General features: G+C 42.4%; 1 protein-coding gene and 1 long non-coding RNA gene across 2 annotated transcripts in view; one reads left to right on the plus strand and one right to left on the minus strand.

Annotated features, from left to right (window-relative positions):
* Positions 1 to 22,346, minus strand: part of LOC306943462 — a 94,582-nt gene that overhangs the window by 50,395 nt on the left and 21,841 nt on the right. The gene's annotated exons all lie outside the window — the stretch shown is intronic.
* The window catches only part of LOC306943461 (A-type potassium channel modulatory protein DPP6-like), a gene marked incomplete at its 5' end in the record, with an annotated part of 72,826 nt that overhangs the window by 18,376 nt on the left and 32,104 nt on the right, over positions 1 to 22,346 (plus strand). The window contains one exon of the mRNA XM_079529823.1: positions 21,053 to 21,167. Within this exon, the coding sequence (XP_079385949.1) occupies positions 21,053 to 21,167 (115 nt within the window). The remainder of the gene's footprint in view (positions 1 to 21,052; positions 21,168 to 22,346) is intronic.

The following is a 22,346-nucleotide window of genomic DNA, read 5'->3' on the forward strand; positions in this document are numbered from 1 at the left end:
GGTGAGAATATATAGTATATAATAATTTGGGGCTTCTTCACATGAAAAAGTCTGAGAATCACTGTGCTAAAAGGTCATTAGTTCAGCTCAGGGCTGAACTAATGAGTTTGAAAATCTGCTATTTTCTAGAAAAATCACACCCGTGTGAACTGAGTGGTGCAACTCCCCCCCCCCCCCCCCCTCTCTCTCTCTCTCATTAGCAGGCAACAGTGCAGCACTATCTCTCTCTCTGTTTCTGGCACGACAGCGCCCCTACTGGTACTCATGAGTCACACATGAGTCACACACAAACATACGGTAGGTTAACACATAGTCACACACACATAGATTAACACGGACATTGCTGTTCCTTGGAGTGGTTGCACCACTCAAAAAACATCATACAAAAACATCATGTAGATACGGTTAGATTGATTTAATGCCAAATAACTAATTTAGCTGGGGACCCCTCAAGGAACCCCATGGAGGTCCCCGAGGCCCCAAGACCCCAATTTGAGAACCAAATGTTTTAGCCTACAAACTGTGACAAACTGCCTACTGCTCTAACCCCGCCTCCATGTTCCATCCAGCACCGGCCCAGGTGACAGACAGTGGACTTGTGAACAGGCTGCATTGTTCTCAGTGATGGGCTATCTGAGAGCCAGGTGTGTTCATTTCCAGTTGGAGAGTTGCTGGAGCGAGTCAGGGAAGGTCAGGGTCTGTGTCTGTGTGCCACCTGGAGAGATGCCAGAGGGCACTCGCCCCCCCCCCCCGGGGATGTGATTGATGACTGAACCGCCCGGACTGACAGCTGGCGCCAGGTTTAAACGGGAACAGGTTGGTCCTAAATCAACAGAGCTGTTGATCCGAGCCTGGTATTGTGATCCTGGATCATCCCTCTAAGGTTGTCATTATAGGGCACACAAAACCTTTGTGTCATTATAATTATAGCCTTTGTGTCATAATAATAATACATTATAATTATTAGTATTATTATTATTTATTATTATTACAATTATCATCATTTTTGTTATTAAAGACACAGGAAAGTAATGACAATGACAGAGTGAACCTTTGAACACAGGTGACACAGGGGAAAGTGGTTGCTGGTTATCTGGCAGACCAGTGAACAGATACATCAGCTGCTGGTGTGCTCCCTGGGTTTCAATTAATATTTATAGGGCGTTAGGGAGTAACTCATTAACAGACAGATAATAGGCCTATTGCTTGAGAACAATTTGTGCAACCAGCCTTAATCTAGATCATCTGTCTGCCATCTGTCCGCAAAAAAGTAAAAAATATAATAATAATAATAATAATAATAATAATAATAATAATAATAATAATAATAATAATAATAATAATAATAATAATACAGTAATAGAGTGGCCAGCCTGAAGTCTGTTGGTAGTTAACTGTGTAGTAACTTGTTCATTTTGTGGTATAGTAAATGTCCTCAACACATGTCAAACACCTGGTGATCACTGGGGGGAGCTAGCATGCAATTGAAAGGTTGTCTGCCTACTTATATTGTCTAATATCAACACTGAGAATTTGGTAACGTGTTTATTTACCGTAGTCTTCCAACACAAAAAAAGAGATAGATTTTAAATAACATTAGAGCAGATCCACAGCTGCATTATATGTTGTAACATGTACATGCTCACACACTTACCACTGCACTTTAACCCATTTTGGGCGGGAACCCCTTTTTGTGTTTTAAACATTGTTATAATTTAGCCATTGAAAAATAGCAGATCTACAAGCTCATAGAGCGCCACCGAGTGGCGCGCTACGAGCTTGTAGGTCTGCTATTTTTGAAAAATCGTGAAAATATTAAAATAATAAATAAATATGAAAACTGGAGGATTTAGCAGAATTTTAGGATGGCCCTCAGTATGTAAGTCAGAGGAGGAAAATGCACGTCATTCATTTTTAAGAAAGTGCTGGATAAACCCATGCTACTTATACTGGATAAACCCATACCACTCCAGCCTTCTTATTTTACCAGCAGCTTCTGCACTAGATCCACAAGTCAGATTATCTTAAAGGTATATACCTGAGCTTGCATGGCCAAATGTATTTATCTTTCTATACACCTTGGACATGGGATATGGGCCAAATATCATCACTTGAACTAGCACTATACCTCCTTATGAATATGTAAAGGAAACCTGTCATTGCTTCAAACTTCCCTTGATGTGTACTTAATGTTGGTTGCTTTGGATATCACTGGTATAAGGACAGTATGTATTTATTTCCTTCTCCAATTAACAACTTAAAGCCTATATACAGTCCCCAGGGGTCTATACTTGGTCGTCGTCGTCGTCCCCCCCCCCTCATGTCCAATTCTAACAAAATAGTCATGTCAAGCTTTGTCTGATCGTCTATTTTGGGAAAATGTTTGCCTATTTTCAACAAATGTTCGCCTATTGTGACAAGCCCAGAGTACTAGGGACACTATAGGGTTCATGTGGGTCAGACTGACTGACGACTATACGTCCATCTCCACCTTCCTGCCAAAGATGTGGCCAGACACATTTGTGTTGTGTGTTATATAATGTGTTTTTTAGCTTTGTTTGCTGGATCGGATTTCTTTCCTCTTTCATCTAGATTTGCTTGACAGACACTTCATGCCAATTAAAATTGTTTTGTGTGTATTTGCAATGCACTCTTATAGCCCGTTGTCTTTCTCAGCTCTTAACAGTTGTACATCGAAATGTTATGTAACTAATAACAAGAGAGTATCTGATTGGAATATTTAATCTTTTGTTAAATGATGGAGAGGATATAAATGGTGAAAAGGTGAAAATGTCAGGGAGAGGCAAATTAGAGTATTAAAACTGTAATCCTTCATTGTGAAATGCATAAAATTTACTGCAGTTTACTAATGCCTTTGTGCGTTATGGCTGCATTAGACTATAGATTTATTTCACAAACGTAGTGGGCGATGAACGATTATTTGTCTTTTTGCTGAAATGTATCAGTGGAGCTGTCCACAGAAGTGGTGCTGAAACGCCTCTTTAAGAGAATAGAAAGGGTTGGTTACTGTAAGCTACTTTAGTGTACTGTACTACCATGTCATTTATATTTCTGTTGAACATTGTCTGGGAATGGTGTCTGATGGTAACACTGGTAATAAACATCGTATCTGGTATTTAGCCACTTTTGACATTTCTAGGTTGTTTGATACTACAATGGATGAGGTTGAATCTCCTGTGGTTGTTTAACTATGTGATAGTTTAAATTGATATAGACAACGATGATGATGATGATAATGAGAAGGATGGTGATGATTTTACACTGTTTGTGAATTGATGAGATCATCTTCCAAAGTTGTTACCGATGATACTAATGAAGGCTCTGTTCCATTCTGGTCAAACAGAGTCAAGGACAGGGAGCTGCTATTGTGCATGTGTGCTCACTGGAAACACTGATACACAACACCAGTGGGTCTCAAAGTGTCTTTGAGTGGGTTCCAAATGGCCCCGTACGGGTCCATTTGGTTCCATTTGTACACTCAGTTTCCTATTTGTAATGAAGTCTTAATTACTTAATTATGAAGCTGAGATGCGTGGGCTAATGTCACCTTGAAGGTTGGATTGAAGTACTAGTATTATTGGTTATATTTGTTATGAATTACTTACTTACTGTCTTCTAATCTGATCTCTGGCCCTCCCAATCCAGGCTTTATAATCGTGGCGAAGTCACTGCCATGACATTGCGTTGCTTCCCGTTGTCGTGGCAACAGGGGTCCTTGAAATTAAAAAGTTTGAGAACCACTGTACACTAAATGGAACAGTGCCTTAATTAGTATCATCAGTAACACCTGTGAAGGAGTAGGGAAGTAGGTGTGCATAGAGCCCATTATTAGTATACAGTCTACACACAGTCAAATTTATAGTGCTCAGAAAATGATCCTGTGCCGGTAAGTCCATCTTGACATTCAGAGTAGGAAGGTTTGTAATTACAACAGAACTTGCATAATCTTCATAAATATTGTGCCCTCTCTGTCAGTCTGTGGGCTTATTTAACAGCCTCATTAGGGCCTCCCAGAGGCAAGTTCCCTCTAACAGATGACTGGTTCAAACGGCCAGGAGCTCTATGGAGACACCCTGACTTTTGGCTGAACACTCTCCACAACAGAATGGCAATACAAATAGGTAGACACGCTGTGCTAACATGAATGTGGATAGTGGGCACACAGAGAAATGTGACACACAATTCTACATGCCGAGATACAGCTAGACAGATATTGCTGCAAAAAAAACAACAAAAAAAACAATGTTTTGTCAGGAGTGGGAAGTTGTGGGAACTATTTCTGTTCTATGTGGGAGGTAGGACTGCATAAAGCATGGCTTTTCAACTGCCAGGGCAGAAGGAGCCCTTTTGTTTTAAAGCTGATAGGAACATGCTGGGGTGGATATATTCTGTGTGGGTGCCTTTGACTCGTAGGCTACTAAAAGCATGCATCAATTCTTGTAGCCATTATAACTACAAACATTGTATCCATTCTTGTCACCTTTTCAATAGATATTACTGTTTACTATGCAGATATGTTGTTGTATTATGATTCATTCAGTTTTTGTTATTTATATTAGTTGTTCTTGACTACGTAAGAATGTGATTTAGATAGCATGTTGTTTAGAAATTAGAATGATGCTAGGCCTCATGTAGGCTACTCTGCTGATTTTGCACTTGTGGTTAAGAGCATCTGGCATCTGCTAAAATGCTTAAATTATAAATTGTGTAGTCTACATATACCAATATTGCATATTGAAATTTCAGCAAGGACATGTTCACATGATGACTCAATAACGACTCATGCAAAACTGTGTATTCGAACATTGATCCTTGCTGCTTCCATTCCCTATGTAATGGAATGCCAGTAATGATGATAGGGGTGTCAGCACTCCGCAGAGTTCTTTGTAATATCAGCTTGCTCACATCTCTACAGCTGAACAGTGAGGAGAGAATGGAAGTGCTAAATATAGTTCCATGCAGGTTGAAGGACAAACCTTGATCTCTCTGTTGCATTGTGAAAAAATTGTTGTGAAAAAATCACAACAAAAACATGATGCAAGAACGTCACATTTTGCGTTTAGATAGGGGAACAAAGTTTGAAAGATATATTTGGCATAGCCTATGCTAAATCTGACTGTTCCGCTTGACTCATCTAATTGTAGACATTTCACATGCAAATGATGCAAGACCACATCATTATTCTATGCCGCCCAAAAAAGCACTTTATGCAATGTGGGGAAATTAAAATCTCAGTTAATAACAAATGAATAAGCTATACTGTTATTGTTAAGCAGTCTGCTCTGACAGTTAATAAGCAACTGGTTTGTTATTTGATTTCTGTAAAGTAGCGTAGCCTTAATTGTAATGTCGTCTTTAATCTTTCACTCAGTATAAAACGCGACAGTAAAATATGAGCTCCTCCATAAGAGTCGAAGATAATTTCTCACACGTTCAAGAGTAGGCCTACAAGAGAACTTCGCAAACATTGCTAATGTTGGTTAATGTTATGGTTTAGGTAGGAAACCCATGAGGTTTGTCAGCAGCAGAGTCTGAGCAGACCGAATAACTGGAGTCGGGAGTCTCGGGACCACCCACAGCAAAGAACACACATGCAGAGATATATCATTCGCCGTCAGTTTATTAAACTACGGAATATCCAGTACATATAGCCATAGGCTATTAATGGGGATGCTGGCAGCCTGGCACACGTGTTCGATTAGACAGGACACCCACCCGCGCGCGCGCGCGCGCGCGCGCTCTCTCTCTCTCTCTCTCTCTCGCTCTCTCTCTCCGCGTCACCGTTTAGTTTAGTGGCATTCATTCTGCACAGTCAGCGGTCACCAGTCAGTGCTTCTCTCGCGCCGCTCATATTATTTACCATGACTTCCGAGCAAAACGGGCCGGAGAAAGTGGGACAGATGGATGAGCATGAGGAGGTAGGACTCAATACAGTTTATAAGAATAGGATGTAATTAATAGCCTTTGCTGTGAAAAGAAGTATGGCAAAGTGTTGCGAACTGCGAAGCATTCCCGAAAATGTCATTATCGTCTAGGAAACAAATTAAGAATGAAGTAGCTTATGTGTCTGAAATACATTCACCTACTTTTTATGGCCATTTTGTGTGTGCCAATTAAGAGTAGACATGGGTTAGCCAGTGCTTGAATGGTCCACGTACATCGAGCTATCTATCTACATAATAGTAGTCAGGTACTGTAGGTTACGTTTATCGTGATCATTCAGAAACGAACCCTATACTGTGGACATGACACAACTTTTGAACTTAAGCTTTAATAATTGATTGATTGATGAACTTTTAATGTAGGCTACCCCTGCAGCAGGCGACATTGCTATACATGTGTGTGTGTGTGTGTGTGTGTGTGTGTGTGTGTGTGTGTGTGTGTGTGTGTGTGTGCGTGCGTGCGTGTTTGGGCTGTGTTGAGTTTCAAAACTATATTGGAAACTAGTCAACTGTCCAGCAAAATCATGTAGACAAATTTGTAAATTTATAATTTTGTAAATTTGTATTCAGTCCTTGTGTCTGACTTTTAAGATGTATTATATTTTCCAGTTTCCACTAGTTCCATCATGGACTCTAGTGCATCTTTAATGTTGAGCAGCCTAGCGCCTGCTCAAATGTACCAAAATAAAGCAATGTTTGAAGGTGATGACAAGCTTGGATAAGCCCTTGTCCGCTCACAATTCCGACCTCTGATTATTCCGACATCCCAATAGTCCGACAAACGTTATAGGTTAGTGTGACATTAAGGTTAGGGATAAATCTGAGTTGTTTCAGATGTCACCAAACATATTATCTGCAGAGATCTCTGATCATCTGTATATGTGGTTACCCTTTGTAATCCATCTCTTGTGGATTTGTAAATTAAAAGGTATGGCATAGACTTATACCACTCATTATTATTCACAACTCTTCTTCACTTCACAAAGATTTGGCTAATAAATATAGGCCTACAAAAAGAACCACTTTCCTTTTATGGGTCTGAGGCTGGTTTACAAAACACACTCTTCCAGTATTTTTAGTTTCTATGGTGATGTTGGCTAACCCCGGAGCCCTTGATAGGAATAATTTGATCGTGTTGTTCAATTGGCATGTCCTTTCTAGAAATACGATATTCTGACGGCAAGTAACAATGCCCTCTCTAACCTCTCGAATGGGGATCCCAAACATTCTGCAAAATCACCAAGAAAGGAAATTCCACAAATCAGTGATAGCTGCTGGCAGAGCTGTGACGATAATTGCATGCGATCAACATTTGGTAGATTTATTTTTAGAACCCCACTGTTGTCTTTGTCAAGCTGTTCTACACAAAGTTTGGATAATCCTGCCTGGAAGCTACTGTTGTGCTTTCAAATGGACAAATTATTATTATTCTGAAAGACATACAGTATAAGAGACAGAGAAAGTACTGAAAACCAAACCGCTGTCATGTGGACGCACGCATGCACGGACGCACGCACGCACGCACGCACGCACGCACGCACGCACGCACGCACACACACAAATTTAAATTGTTCCGATACCGATATCGGAAAAGCTGCCGATACTGCCTAAAATGCTGGTATTGGTATCAAACCTTAAGGATCCATTTGGTTACATTTGTACACTCTTAAAGAGTTATAGACCTGTAACCCCCTCGAGGAACACAGCTAGGGCAGTATTATGCGTGTCTTAAGTACCAGATCTTATTACTTAACTTAAGACCTGGAGGCGTGATCAATGCCATTTGGCTAATCTGAAGAAGAAGACATTTTGAAGGTTTTGCTTCTAAACTGATCCATTATTTATATGGAGAAATCCCGTCATTTAAAATGCATCTCAATGGGTGAGAAGGACAGCTTGACCTGTCTCTTCGCTGCTAACGTGCCTATTGGACAAGGCCAGGTTGGGGACGGACTTAGCGAAGGGCTAATTGGGAAACTTATTTTAACTGGATAATGTACTCGACCCTCCTAAATGATGCACTCTCATAATTTTAGGATCCCATCTATGGCAGCATCAATGCCTTAAGTTGTAGTACAAGGAGGTGCTTGGCAGGCCTATTGTTCCTCGGATGATGAAAAGATTATGTGCTCCTGTAGTTTAGTCAGAGGCAAGCTGTGATTCATGCTCCCTGAAGTAATAATTTCTGCACTGTGGGGTTTGTTTTTCTCAGCCTTGTCTTATTTGCGTGTTACCAACGACATGCTATTCATAATGTAAATGTATTCCAATATGTACATCTCTGATTCTCATATTCTGCAACAGTCTTGCAATGGTCTGACAGCCTGCCTGTTCATTCTTTGGTCCAACTGCCCATCTGTATGTCTCATATTCCACATTTGATGTTTCTCTGGCACTCTTTCCCTTAGTTTCCTCACTAATGATCTTACAATGTATGTATACCAAATAATTTGATATTCTGTACAAATGGTGCTGCATTTCCTCTCCATCTGTTTTGCGTGGTCCCTCAAACAATTAGCTTTGGGAAAGGTCACCCAGGAGGAAATCGATAAACTTTCAATTATATTCAAAAGGCCCATCTGCTAATTGCAGTCACTCTAGCAAACAGACAATGCTATCTCATTTCACAGAGGTTTCCTCTCTTGAGATGACATTTCAAGTGGAATTTCATTGCAGATGAAAAATGCATTAATGCCATGTCTTCTGCCTTGACCAACTGGGTCTGATTATTTTTTAAATGCTTCCTTTAAAGGTCTCATGACATCCAAAAATATTATTTTTTTAGGTTTTCTGACCTCAATTACACCCCAAAATTGGAACTTTGAACATTCAGTGGATTTTCCCTGGTCTGGACTTTTTTTGCAGCAACAACATTTTGTGGAAAAATACACAAAAATACACAGACATTATATACAGTATCACAAACGTCTATATTATTGATTTTCTCACAGAACAATGGGATTTCGATTGATTCAGGTTGAGAGCGCTTCTCTGATTTCTGTTGTGTGAAGCAAAGCTTACTTTGATGATACAGTATGTTGTATCAAAGCATCATTGAATGGAACACACTGACCCCCAATAGCAGAGCAGAAGATTCTGTAAGTATCTACCTGCCCCCCTGGCAGGAAATACAACAGATTCTGTAAGTATCTACCGGCCCCCCCCTGGCAGGAAATACAACAGATTCTGTAAGTATCTACCTGCCCCATAGAGTATATAAAAGGATAGAGACTGAACTGGCGCGAAGCTCCGCCCCCCCAGCTATTCATGTCAGTGGAAGTTGCTCAGTGGCGTTTTGAAGCACCCGGAAGACTGCCGGAAGTACCGTCTCAGAACGTCTACTTCCGCATTTGACCACCACATTTTGGTGGTCAAATGCGGAAGTGCAACCGAGCGCTCAATGTTAAAGCCCAGCTGCACGGGGTTTCCCGGTCATGAATACACGGGTCCGCCTGTAGTCCCTCCTCCTACCACTAGGGCCCAGAGCTTCAACATTGAATAGCCTCACTGGCCCCTTGACCTGCCCCCCCTGGCAGGAAATACAACAGATTCTGTAAGTATCTACCTGCCCCCCTGGCAGGAAATACAACAGATATTGAATAATTGATTCCAAAGTAAAATCACAAGATGGAATAAAAGGGCAGTCCTCTGAATCATTTAAAGGAGCTTTGGCCTGTAGCGATGGACAAACAACAAAATGCACTTTCACTTTTTTTCTCCTCTCACAACAGTATGACAGCTTTGGATGCTCTTTCACTGTAAATGTGGTTAAAGCAGGGTTAGAGGGAGGGACTTTTAAACATGCTGATGATCAACCCTATTTTTACTAGGCTTTTTAGAGTTGCTCAAAGTCAGCCGTGTGGGAGGGTTTCATGGCGTTGTGGTTGTTTGTTTGCGAGTGACACTAGTTGCCTGACATACGGTAGCAACATGTTCACAGCTGTCTCTGTCTTGTCAGGTTAGATACAGTTCAAAGCTTTGATTTGGGCTGATCTTCTTCTGTTCCCTTATGCACCGTATTCCATATCAGGGCTGTCCTCTCATCATCATCATCATCTAGACGTTTTCACAGCAGTGTCTTATTTATTTATTTTGCCTCCACTATAGCCTCCTGACACATGGGCTAATTGTCTTCACTCAGGCCTCAATCAATTTCAACACTGTCTGCATACCGTAATATTTCCAGAAGGAACAAAAGGGAACCTGAACACAAAGACAGAAAGGTGCCCTGCTGCAATCCTGATCCAATACCCATCTAGCATGAATTCTTAATCTCACTCGTTAATGCCCATGATTTATTGATGGCCTTCCAAGGGAAAAGTTTACCTCTGTGTCCAGAGTGAGTGTTCTGCTTCCCCCTTATGTTTGACCCTACACTACACAGACTGTGACTGGGGAACAACTGCCCTATAGCTTGTATGAGGAGTGTCTGAAATCTCTGGGCCAGTAAAGAACACCGCTAGTACCAGCAGCCCTCCGGCTAAAGTTTAAATTTTCTTCAAATGTCTCCCTTTTGCTCATTTTAGATTGATTGATTGATTGAATACTTTATTAGACAGAGATGCAAACAGCAACAAAATTCAATATCATTACAAAATATAAAACTACCAGTATATAAATATTTAAAAAATCACACCCTGGTGAAGTGAGGGGCGCTAATATATTAAAGTTGCTATGATTAGGTGATGTAATGGACCGGTGATGTAAAACAAACGGTGTCAAAACAAACATTACATTCTCTTTCTTGTTAATGGCATTTAATATTTGTGTTAGGGACAAGATGACGTAAATTTTCCCTTCATTGTCAATGACGTTTTAAAAACAAACATTAAACCTGTATATAGGAGGGGCTAGCACCCCTCAAAACCGCTTTCAAAGGGCACCTACGGACGGCTGCAATTCGAAACTGGCCGCCGTAAAATCGGAATCCAATCAATCCTTTGGCCTACAAACAGGTTGACCCTACACTACACACAGATTGATTGGGGAACAACTGCCATAAAGATGGTATGATGAATGAATGAACTCTCTGAGCCAGTAAACGACACCCCCCCGGCTAACGTTTCCCTTTTCTTCAAAGGTCTCCCTTTTGTTCATCCTATTTAGTGAGTGTTGAGCCTTGTCTCCAGGTCTGTGAGGTCTATGTTCTACCCTGTAGTGTATTTAGTCAAATGCACACACATATAAAGTTATTATTGCTTCTACAAGGCATAGAAGCCAGCACTCAATAAATTACCATGTCACATCGTTTTATTTAGCTCACCCAGGCAGAGCCAATAACGCGGTCTTCTTCTCTGCTGATGATATTGTTGAGCCGTGGGCCTTGAGACGGTTATCTAATTTGGAGTGTTTTGCGGAGTGTCTCTTATGCTAATGGCAAGGTGACACACCATTAAGGTAGACAGTGTTGGGGGTAACATATCACATACTGTAAGTAATGACTTGCATAATGTTATTACTTTCATGGCTATGTTATGCATTAGTTTTGCAAATTGGGTAATATCATTATAGTTACTGTCAAGTAACTTATTTACTAACTATATATTTTTAAGATGAAGTGCCATGGCCCAGGCGGTGGCGTAACCGTCTGGGCACCCGACTGGTAATCCAGTCGCAGTGTGCCGCGGGTTCGACTCCCGAGCCCGACACGGCCTTTACTGCATGTCTTCCCCCATATCTCACCGTTTCCTGTCAGCCTACTGTCTGTCCCTTCAAAAAAACAATAAAAGGCGTAAGCCGCAAAAAAAATATCTTAAAAAAAAAAAAAAAGAAGTGCCATGATTTTTCTACTTTACTCAGTGGGAGGGACCCCAGCCAGTGACAAATTTCACCATCCCCGCCCAGCTTCCACCTCGGACACAGGCCAAATGTGTGCGTATAGATGCTTGACAAAGACAGATGCACTACAGTGGATTCGAACCCACAACCTCTGCGTTGGTGGGCAGGCACCCAAGCTCACCCACTGCACCACCCGAGTGCTTATTGCTGCAATCTTAATGCCATTAATGTCTGTTTTAATAGCCTCAGCCAGAGGTTCGTTTGCAATTAAGAAAATACACCTAATTTGGGAAATTAAAATCCTCCCTTAAGCCAAATTTAATATAAGATTTTTTTTCCAGAATCTTGTTCCCATGAGATAGGAACTCATTAGGAAAAAGGAAAAATAATTTATAAAGTCTACACTTGCATTCACCATGGCTTAAAACTTGGATTGTCTGTATTTTGTCAGAGCTTCGCTGTCCATGGTGCTGAAGGGTGCCAAGGTTGCACTCTAGGCTAGAGTGTCCGCCCTGAGACTGGGAGGTCGGGGTTCGATCCCCGGCCGGGTCATACCAAAGATTATCTGCTTGGCAGGCACTCGGCATCATGGGATGGATTGGGGGTAAGTCCTGGACATAGTGTCATGCCCAGGGGGTGTACTTGTAAGTCAAGCTGCCTCACGCTACAGTAGCAGGAGATAGGCTCCTGCCCTATGCCCCTATCGGCAAAGCTTACTTAATACCGGCGCATATTGAGAGCATTAACTGAGGGAAGCTAAGCTGTATTTGACACAGGCTTATCAGCACCTCGAGTTAGATGATGAGAGTTATCACAACCGGTGATAAAAAGAGATGTCACTCCCTTGCCTGCCAATCATCGAAATAAGGCAGAAAAGCCAGCAAAAATATCTAAAGAAAGAGTGATGCCATTTTTTATAAAGTGAAATTCTGTACCTACCATAACATGTAACTGATATCGAACTAAAACCCTACTGGGTGGGACAAACGGAACAGTCAGTGGAAACTGATCTGTGCCATGGGGGGTTCTAGGGTGGTTACACCCTAAAGAATGCCCTCGTCAGCAATTATAAAGTGCATCAGTTGAATGTACAGCAAATGCTCCATTACTCCTTTGGCAGTGGGACCATGGCAAAGAGTGCATGTCGATTTTGTGTAAAAAGGGAAACACAGGTTTATGGTATTGATTGACAGCTAATCTTAAGTGGTTTGAAGTGGTGTTAATGACTACAGTGGCAGAGACAACTCTGAAGGTTGTGCGGGGCTTCTTTGCATCATATACGGTAGTCTACCAATAATGGGGCCAATTTCAATTCAATTTCAGTCACACATTTCAGGACCTCCCAAAGAATAATGTAGTTGAAACCATTTACTCAGCTCCGTATCACCCAGCATCTAAAGGCGCTGCAGAGCATCTAGTGCAGAATCTGAAAATGTGTTGACAACTTGACTCTGAACATCAAATGCAGTCCAAGAGGTGCATTCACATCCAACATTCAACGGGTGCTAGATCACACACAGGCTACACTGGAAAGAGGAAAAGCACACCCTTTCACACACACTTTATGCTCCCAAAAATGTTTTATTAAAAGGCGTGAAGTAAATTATGCCCAGAAGAACGGTGTGCAGATATTTTCCTCCTTCCTGGACTATGAACACCACCATGCAGAACTGTATTCAGAACTTTCTGTTTGTTTCTCCCTATAGCATGAAGGGTAAAGTACCTGCAGAAGTGTTTCTGGGACATCAGCTGAGCACCAGGCTGTCAGCCTAACCTTTCACAAACTATGTGAGACAAGAGAAGGATTTGGTCAAGCAGCATGGGGGAGGGTAAGGAGAACAAATGGTCCCTGTCACATGCAGTATTTGGTTGCTTTTCAGGGCAAGGTTGGGTGGCCATGTGGACCAGAGAATCCTCTTGAGGAGCCAGAGGTGTTAAAAGATAGTGGGCGAGATGATGGTGAGGAAAGGGCTTTAATATCTTAGTAGACCTAAGATAAATGTCAGGCCCATGATGATGATGATGAGGTTGAATCTAAGGGCAGGAACTGATCTGTGGGGAGGAGTGTAGTGTATTTGGTAAAATGTGCATTATTGCACATTGCAACAGCATAGGCTGGTTCTGCTAATGACAAGGTAACTGATTAGGTTGTAGGTTAGGGTGTTTCAAGTGTTTTGTTTGTCCAGACTTCATAAGGGGAATGTTGCACTGGAGAAGCTCCAATTTGTTCCAACGGAAGCAATACTTTTCTGTTTAAAAATAAACCAACTAGGATAAAGAGTACACTGTGTGACGGTTCTTATTTGGGATATAAGACATCACACCCCCGATTCCCCATGCTGCTGTCAGCAGTAATATTAGTCCACCCCACATCCCCCTTCACCACCCCACACACCCCCATCCCACGCCTCCTATGTCCCCACTGCACATCTGACTCCAATGACTCTCTTGGTTCCCTTGGAAACCAGGTGCTGCTTGGAGAGATCCATTTCACACTCCACCAGCAAGCAGGGAGAAAGAGAGATGGTTAGACAAAGAGAAAGTGGGAGGGATAGAGATGGAGGAGGAGGAGAGAGAGAGAGAGAGAGAGAGAGAGAGAGAGAGAGAGAGAGAGAGAGGAGAGAGAGAGAGAGAGAGAGAAAGAGATAGATAGAAAGAGAGAGAGAGAGAGAGAGAGAGAGAGAGAGAGAGAGAGAGGAGGAAAGAAGAGAGGAGATAGAGAGCCAACGAAAAAGAGAAGGAGAGTGAGACAGACAGACAGACAGACAGACAGACAGACAGACAGACAGACAGACAGACAGACAGACAGACAGACAGACAGACAGACAGACAGACAGACAGACAGACAGGAAAGAGAGAATAAAGTGGGGCTTATTCTTAAAGGATGATTCATTCTTATTGCCTCTTTGTCTGGAAATGGAATGAAAATAGCAACAAAATATGGATTGAAAGATGTAACTGTTTAGCCCCTGTGGGCCTAGCAGACGGACATAAAGCAACAGGGAAATGCACAGGCTTTGTTATTGGCGTGGTGTCTGAAGAGAACAGCGAGTGAAAATGGCTCCACTGCTCATTTATTGATGGAGCTTTCCGAGCTTAGTTTGTATTGTTATCAGCCTCTGTCCTGCATGCTCTTCAGACAGACTAACGCAAGGAGATGGCTTAATGTAGACATTCAGCATCATATAACTACATCAAAATGGGGTGTACAGCAGTGATTCCCAACCTTTTCCCCTTTGAGACCCTCCCACGCATGCACGCACACTATAAAACACTATATTATACTTCTGTACGATAAATTGCACAAATATCTGATCTACAAGCTCACATTGTGACGCATTGTGAGCTTGTAGATCTGCAATTTTCACTCTTTTTTAAACCTATTTTTGAAACCTGTCATTAGACACTAATGACAGGTTGAAAGTGGATGAAATGAAGTTGATGATTGTGTGCAACATGTTTAAAACATGTTAAACACAGACAAAGCTTCATGCCACATGCATTGTCTGTGATCTTTGGTGCCCCCCAAAAGTGGCCTATCCTGGACCCCAGGCTGGGAAACACTGGTGTAACACTGGTCCTTATTTCCTTGAGCAGTGATACGCTTTTTCTACTTTCACCATTTGAAGTCAGCCTCCTATTCTGGGGTTAACATTACATTCACCAAAGAGCTATGTTTGCCATAGATTTGGTATAAATGGGGAAAAGAACACACCAATTACAGAGCTACAGTAATCAGGTCGACTTTACTAAGTATAGAGGCTTTCTTTGGACACATCAGCCTTCTGGGAATACCTAAAGTTAAGGTGTGCACCGAGTTTGAGTTTGATGGAGAAGTTGTCAGGTTCATATGTACTAGTGGGGCGTCATCTAGTGTTTGTTTGTTTTTTTCTGACAGTTTTTTTTTTTACATCTCCTGACTGTTAATGTATGGGAATTCTTGCCTCTAATAGTGTACAGTATTTATCTCCTTCATCCAAATCGCTTTACAAAGTGCCTTACATTCACCCATTCACACAAACATTCACACAGTGACGGCTCATGGGCTCATGGGTCAACTCAACCGAGCAAGATCTAAAAGTGAGGAAGGCACTTGCATGGAGGGCCCTGAATGGCATGACCAGTGTATGGAACTCCAATCTCCCCCGACAAATCAAACTCAGCTTCTTCTACGCAACAGTGGAGTCTGTTCTCCTATACGGCAGTGAATGCTGGACCCTGAAGCCAACCCTGCAGAAGTCCCTTGACGGGTGCTACACCAGAATGCTGCGTGCAGTACTTAACATCAGCAAGACTGTACATGTTACTAACAAGACTCTGTATGAGGGATTACCAAGGGTGAGCCAGAAAATAGCAGCCAGGAGAATGAGACTAGCAGGACACTGCCAAAGGCATCAAGAACTGCCAGCCAGCAAACTGGTGCTTTGGGAACCAACACACGGGCATCGATCACGAGGACGTCCCACGCTAACATATGTGGATGTACTCAAGAGCGATGCAGGAGCGCAAAGTACCAACGAACTGGCCAGATGTATGGAGAACCGGGATGACTGGAAACGACGATGGAGGGCTCGTCTGAGGACGACCTAGAGAGACGGCAGAGGAAACCATGCAAGGCACCAGCCTGCTCATCAGGAGCAGTTAGGGGTTCAGTGTTCAGCCCAAGGACACTTCGACAGTTTTAGCTGAGTGAATACCGCCACATTTTTAAAAAGCTACTGTATGACTGTGTTCGTGGTGGGAATGAAGGTTTGTGCAGGATGGAATAGGAATGTGAATAATAGTTATTAACTGATGTTGTAACAATGGAGCTTTCTACAGCTAGATTAAATGGTGCAAAATATCAAACAATAGACAGCTTACCATATTACTATATAACTAGCATGACATATATAACTAATTATATCTGTATAATCCCCTTTTTCTTTTTTTTGGTCTTTGTTGAAATCTTTGCTCATTTCTTTTTCTTTGGGTGGGTTGGGTGGGTTGGGATTATTATTATTATTTATTATTTACAATTTGTTGTTAATTTAGTTAATGTTGCTCTTTATTGGGTCGACCGAAACGTCGACCCAATAAAGAGCAACATTTTGGCAAGTGTCTGACAGTGTGCGGGACCTTTTCTCTGCTATAGACTTATATGTACAACTTACAATTTAGGCATTTAGCAGACGCTCATATTCAGAGCGATTTACAATAAACAATGTAATCACATGACACATGCTGTATATATAATGCAGAGAGACAGTGTAGTGCGGCATGCCTCAAGAAACTATAGGATCTCAGGTAAACCAAGAACCTAGCATCTGTCTAAACTATATGTACAATATGTGCCCCATGCGATGTTACAGCCAGCAGTTATAGCTTTCATTGAAAAAATAATTCATGATAAGCTCTCGTGTGTGTTTAAAACATTTGGACCAACCGACCAGCCTGATGATCTAATGGTGATTGACCTTATAGGTTATACTAGCGTAGTTGCAGCTTTTTTTTTTAGGTATTTGATTTAACGTAAAAGGGTATAAACCAACTGAAACGGTATATTTGACTTATAGAATATATTGAGTGACAGAAGAGTGTAGAAATGTGACCCTTGCATCGCTACCAGGTAGCCTACAGTACATTATAATGGTTTGATAGTCCAACTCATACAGGCCATATACTCATACAGGCCATATACTCATACAGGCCATATACTCATACAGGCCATATATTAATAGCCAACAAACTCACTTGTGTGTGGTGACAGACAGTGTGGACATACGTACTGTACTGTGCAGTGCAAATGGTAGTGGTAGCTGCCAGGATATTGTTCTCACTCACTCATCTCACAGGTTGCATGACAAACTAGAAAGTGGTGCTAACTCAGAACGCATATACCGACCGGGTTTATTGTTGTCTATACCGTACCCCGGATTGTTTAAGTTGGAGACAGAGAGAACTCGGGATACAGGATTAACAATAACAAGTGAATTTGCAAGTGATGACACAAAAACGTTAGCTTTGGAACTGGAACACTATAAAATGACAGGGCTTGTACGACCTTTTTACACTTATAAACCTCTGATGTGACAATAAAGTTGAGTTAACAGAAACACAAATACCTGCACGTGTACGTACGCACGCACTTTCCCACAGTCACTCCACAGAATTCATCGATTTTTGCGGAATGAAGTGATCCCTAAATCTCGGAATAACTGGGTGTGATGGTGATGGTGCTCCACGGCATCACACATTTCCTGCAGCCCAAAATAGAGCCACAGAGCCTATGGGACATGTATTTAAAATTCAGAAACTAGGGTGATTCTGAAGTCATTATACTTTCTAGGACTTGTAGTCCAACCCACTGCTCAATCTGAACAACCCAACGAGCACATGGAATACATGAGGGGAGGAGCAGAGGCTGGGAATATATTAACTCAATACTGGGTTGTCTAAATGGTGAGGTAGAGAGGTTTGCCAGCATTATGTGGCACAGAGCCAGCTCACACATTTATGGATCAGTGCTCCTTTAGTCAAGTTCAAAAGGAACAGAACTGGATACTTCTTGACTCGACACAATTTCAATCCTCGCCCCTGTAATATTAAAAGACTTCCCTTGCAGTGCAGTGTTGGGAAAACTATACCGGCTGTATTTGACTGTTATCATCCTTGTCTGAAACGCTTGCCATCTTTGGGTGTCGATTTAAAATGAGCAATGACCTGTAGAATGAACGGTACATGCAGATACAGGGCGTTTATCTCTAAAGCTGTCATACCACCACGAAAGTCTGTCTTTGTTGTGGTCAGAGGTCTGCAGATATTTGCCGATGTCACATGCAGAGAGACAGTGGCGGGTGGCTTTTCTATTAGGATGTGACGAAGGAGATTAATATCCTGCACACAACTGCATACAACAACTCCATATCCTTATCTTCAAATCCTTTTTTTATATGAAGATGATACCAATGCAGCAATGAATCATCGTATTGATGTGGTTGCCATTTTTCCTAGGTACACTCACTGCCTTTGGTATTGATTTGCTTAGCTGAGAGAGCAAGCACATGCCAGTGGGTGCAAATGGAGTGTACCGCACATGCAGAGAGCACACATTTTTGATTCGCATACAATTTGTTCTAAGGATATTGACTAATTTTCTATATATATATTCTATAAAGCCACCACACACACACACACACACACACACACACACACACACACACACACACACACACACACACACACACACACACACACACACACACACACACACACACACACACACACACACACACACACACACACACACACACACACACACAGAATGAGTCATGACTCATAGTGAGTCTGGAAGGGGAACATAGCTCCTGTATTTCGTATTGATCCCGAGCAGTTGATTGTCTTGTTACCAATTAAGAGTAGACATGGTCTCTATCTACACAGCCAGACCAAAGCCCACACAACACTGTCATGGACTGGACTACAAGCTAATGAGGTGTGTGCGTGCGTGCGTGTGTGCGCGTGCACGCGTGCGTGTGTGCGCGTGCACGTGTGCATGCGTGTTTTTGTGCGCTGTGTGTGAAGAAGCAGTGGTCGCCCGTTTCGAGAAGGCTGATTATGCGATGCTAATGAGACCAGAATGCCACCTGATTATAATATATATATATCATATAACCTTTGGCCTTTACCACACTCTGGTCTAATCACCACTACATGTAAAGGCCAGATTTATACCATATCCGAAAATAAGTAATCTGCTCACAGTCACACAAGTGCAACACATTGGGATTAGTTTGTAGATTAGCGCTGAAACAACAGAGCTTTTTAATACGGCACAGTTAAGAAGCAGGAGTTAAACTATTAATCTGGTGTCCGTGAGGTCAGATGTAGAAGGAGAGAGAGAGAGCACCTCAGCTGCTGGCCGGCTCCATATATGCAGATATGTCTTGAGTGTACAGGGTTTGATGAGGTCAGATCAACATATGGAATGTCAGAACAGGTCAGCTCCATATATGGAGATCTAAGGGTTTGATGAGGTCAGATCAACATGGAATGAATTCTGTATTGGCCATATATGGAGCGTGTTTCTTTATTGTCCATATATGGAGCATATCACGAGGTGTGACGGACGGGAGATTCAGGTTTTCATAGTAAACTGCGACCTATATCGTCGCAAGGGAATTCAGAGCTATATAACCCTTACTTGAACAAAGAAATATCACAGTACCTTTAACAGTATTAGCAGCTAGAGAATTGTGCACCCTCTTCCTGCAAATAACCTAAATGGGATCAAAGCTGAAGCTGTATCGTTCATATAGAGCGTTGCAGTCCCGCCCCCTCGAGAGACCCGGAAAAGAATTCCCCGTTCATTTTCCTCATAGACCTTTCAAAAAGTATTTATTTAAAGACGTTTACGCTGCGGACAAAGACAATTCTTGTCGTGACAAATCATGACAATAAACACAATGTTTTGGGCCGAACAAATAATTAGAAAGAAGAAAAAAACAGCAGGTTACAACACTTTTTTTGTTGTTTTTCTTCTTTGTAATTATTTGTTTGGTCCAAAATATTGTGTTTGTTGTCATGATTTGTCACGACTCGAGTTGGCTTCGTAAGACACTTAAAAGGTCTTTAAATAAATACTTTTTGAAATGTCTATGGGGAAAATGCATTGGGAATTATTTCCTGGGCCTGGCGTCGTCATGAAAGGGGGCGGGACTGCGACGCTCTATAGCCACAGCCTTCAAGTCGGCTGAGCAAGCCTCAGGAAGCTCCAATTGTACGTCCATGGGTGAAATGTATTGCATGTCATGCAGATACAGTAGATAGTGCAGTTGCTGTGTTTCGAATAATGACACTGATTAGCCATCTACCATCTGTTGAGCTGTGCTAGACGAGAAGCTCATGATACGCGTTTTCTTTGCGTGGAACCCCAGGCCCTCCACTCTGGCTATCAGGCATAGCGGCAGGATACCTAACCTGACTCCGCCAGATGGGGCTACAGAGAGTACACTGGGTTAGTGTACTCTCTGCTGCCCCATCTGGCGGAGTCAGGTTACAGGATACCACCATCATGCACGAACCGCGGGAAGAAGCCAAAGGATGCAGCGTTATTGTACCTGATGAGGAATGATCCATCCTCTGGCCAGTTCATCTCTTTATAACTGCACAAACCGCCACAGCACAATGAACATCTCTGTCTATACTTTATTATATCGATAATAAGTTTGAATGTCCAAAGCAGCAAAATGTTTTGGTAAAGAGTAAGTTCAACAACTGCGTGCATGCGTGTTATGAACTAAGTGTATGAATATGTTTGTGTTTCTTTGCAGGACCTGGTGGGCAGTATTCCGACTCAGCGGAATTGGAAGGGAATAGCCATTGCCCTGCTGGTCATCATCGGCATCCTTTCAATGATCGTCACCTCAGTCATTCTGCTGACCCCTAGTACGTACACACACACACACGTACGCACGCACGCGCACACAAAGTTTTGTAGATGACAAAGTTTGTCCGGTTGAAGATTGCATATTGGTTTTTCAGAGCGGCAAGGTCATCTTCTCGCTAGGTAATGGGCCCTTTTAATGTGTAATGCCATTCAGGCCTGTTTAATGGAAATGATTATGCGGTAATAGCTCCGGTCTTCTGTCAAATTGGCACAGCATCAGAGATGCCATTTGCCTAGAGGTGAAAATTGGCTTTCCTCCTTAAAACTGCAGTCTCTGGCAAAACAGTTTCTAGTTTTCATGCACGCACACACACCGTGCGCGTGCACACACCGCATGCACGCACACACACACACACACACACACACACACACACACACACACACACACACACACACACACACACACACACACACACACACACACACACACACACACACACACACACACACACACACACACACACACACACACACGATATTGTGTCACTGAAAAGTCTGTCAACATAGTCAGATTTAAGCCAAAGATTTGCTGTCAACCAACCAAGCAACCTTCAATGTGCCATCTTGTGTCTAGTGGCTCTCTCCTGTAGCTGTGTGTTACTGGGGAACAGTGAAAGGGCTTGCATCCTGTCTATTCCACCCCCATCCATGCTAACTTGCACCAGTGCTTCTGTTCTCTGCAGCAACACCTGCTGTTCAGCTGTCAACGTCAGATTTCATTTTGAGTTTTGGGACAGAGGGAGTTCTCCCTCCTCTGCTAAATAAAGACAAGGCAGGATGATGTGAATTGATGCTCCGAGATCAATAGAGTAATTGTCTCGGCTCATCCTCGTTTGTGAACCCTTCTAAATTGCAGTACCCGAGCGCTGTGAAGAGTTCCTGCAAAGTGTTCTCTCCAAGGACAGGAAGTCACATAATAGTCAAACCCCCCCCCCCCCCCCCCCCCTCCACCCGACAAGAGAGACATGTTCATGAAGGAGTCCAGTGATGTCTTTAAAGATTATGCATCATCCTGTGAATGAAGATCTAACCTCGTAGGAGTAAAGGAAATACAGTATCTTCAGATTTGTTTTTTCGGCCTAGGCCTAGGCGACAAGACTTATTCACAATGATCCAGAATTTGAATGCAGTGGCGTGCACAGATAGACACTAGGTGGTGCTAGAGCACCCCCTGCCCT

This window comes from Electrona antarctica (assembly GCF_951216825.1).
Source record: "Electrona antarctica genome assembly, chromosome: 19".
Lineage (NCBI taxonomy): Eukaryota > Metazoa > Chordata > Actinopteri > Myctophiformes > Myctophidae > Electrona > Electrona antarctica.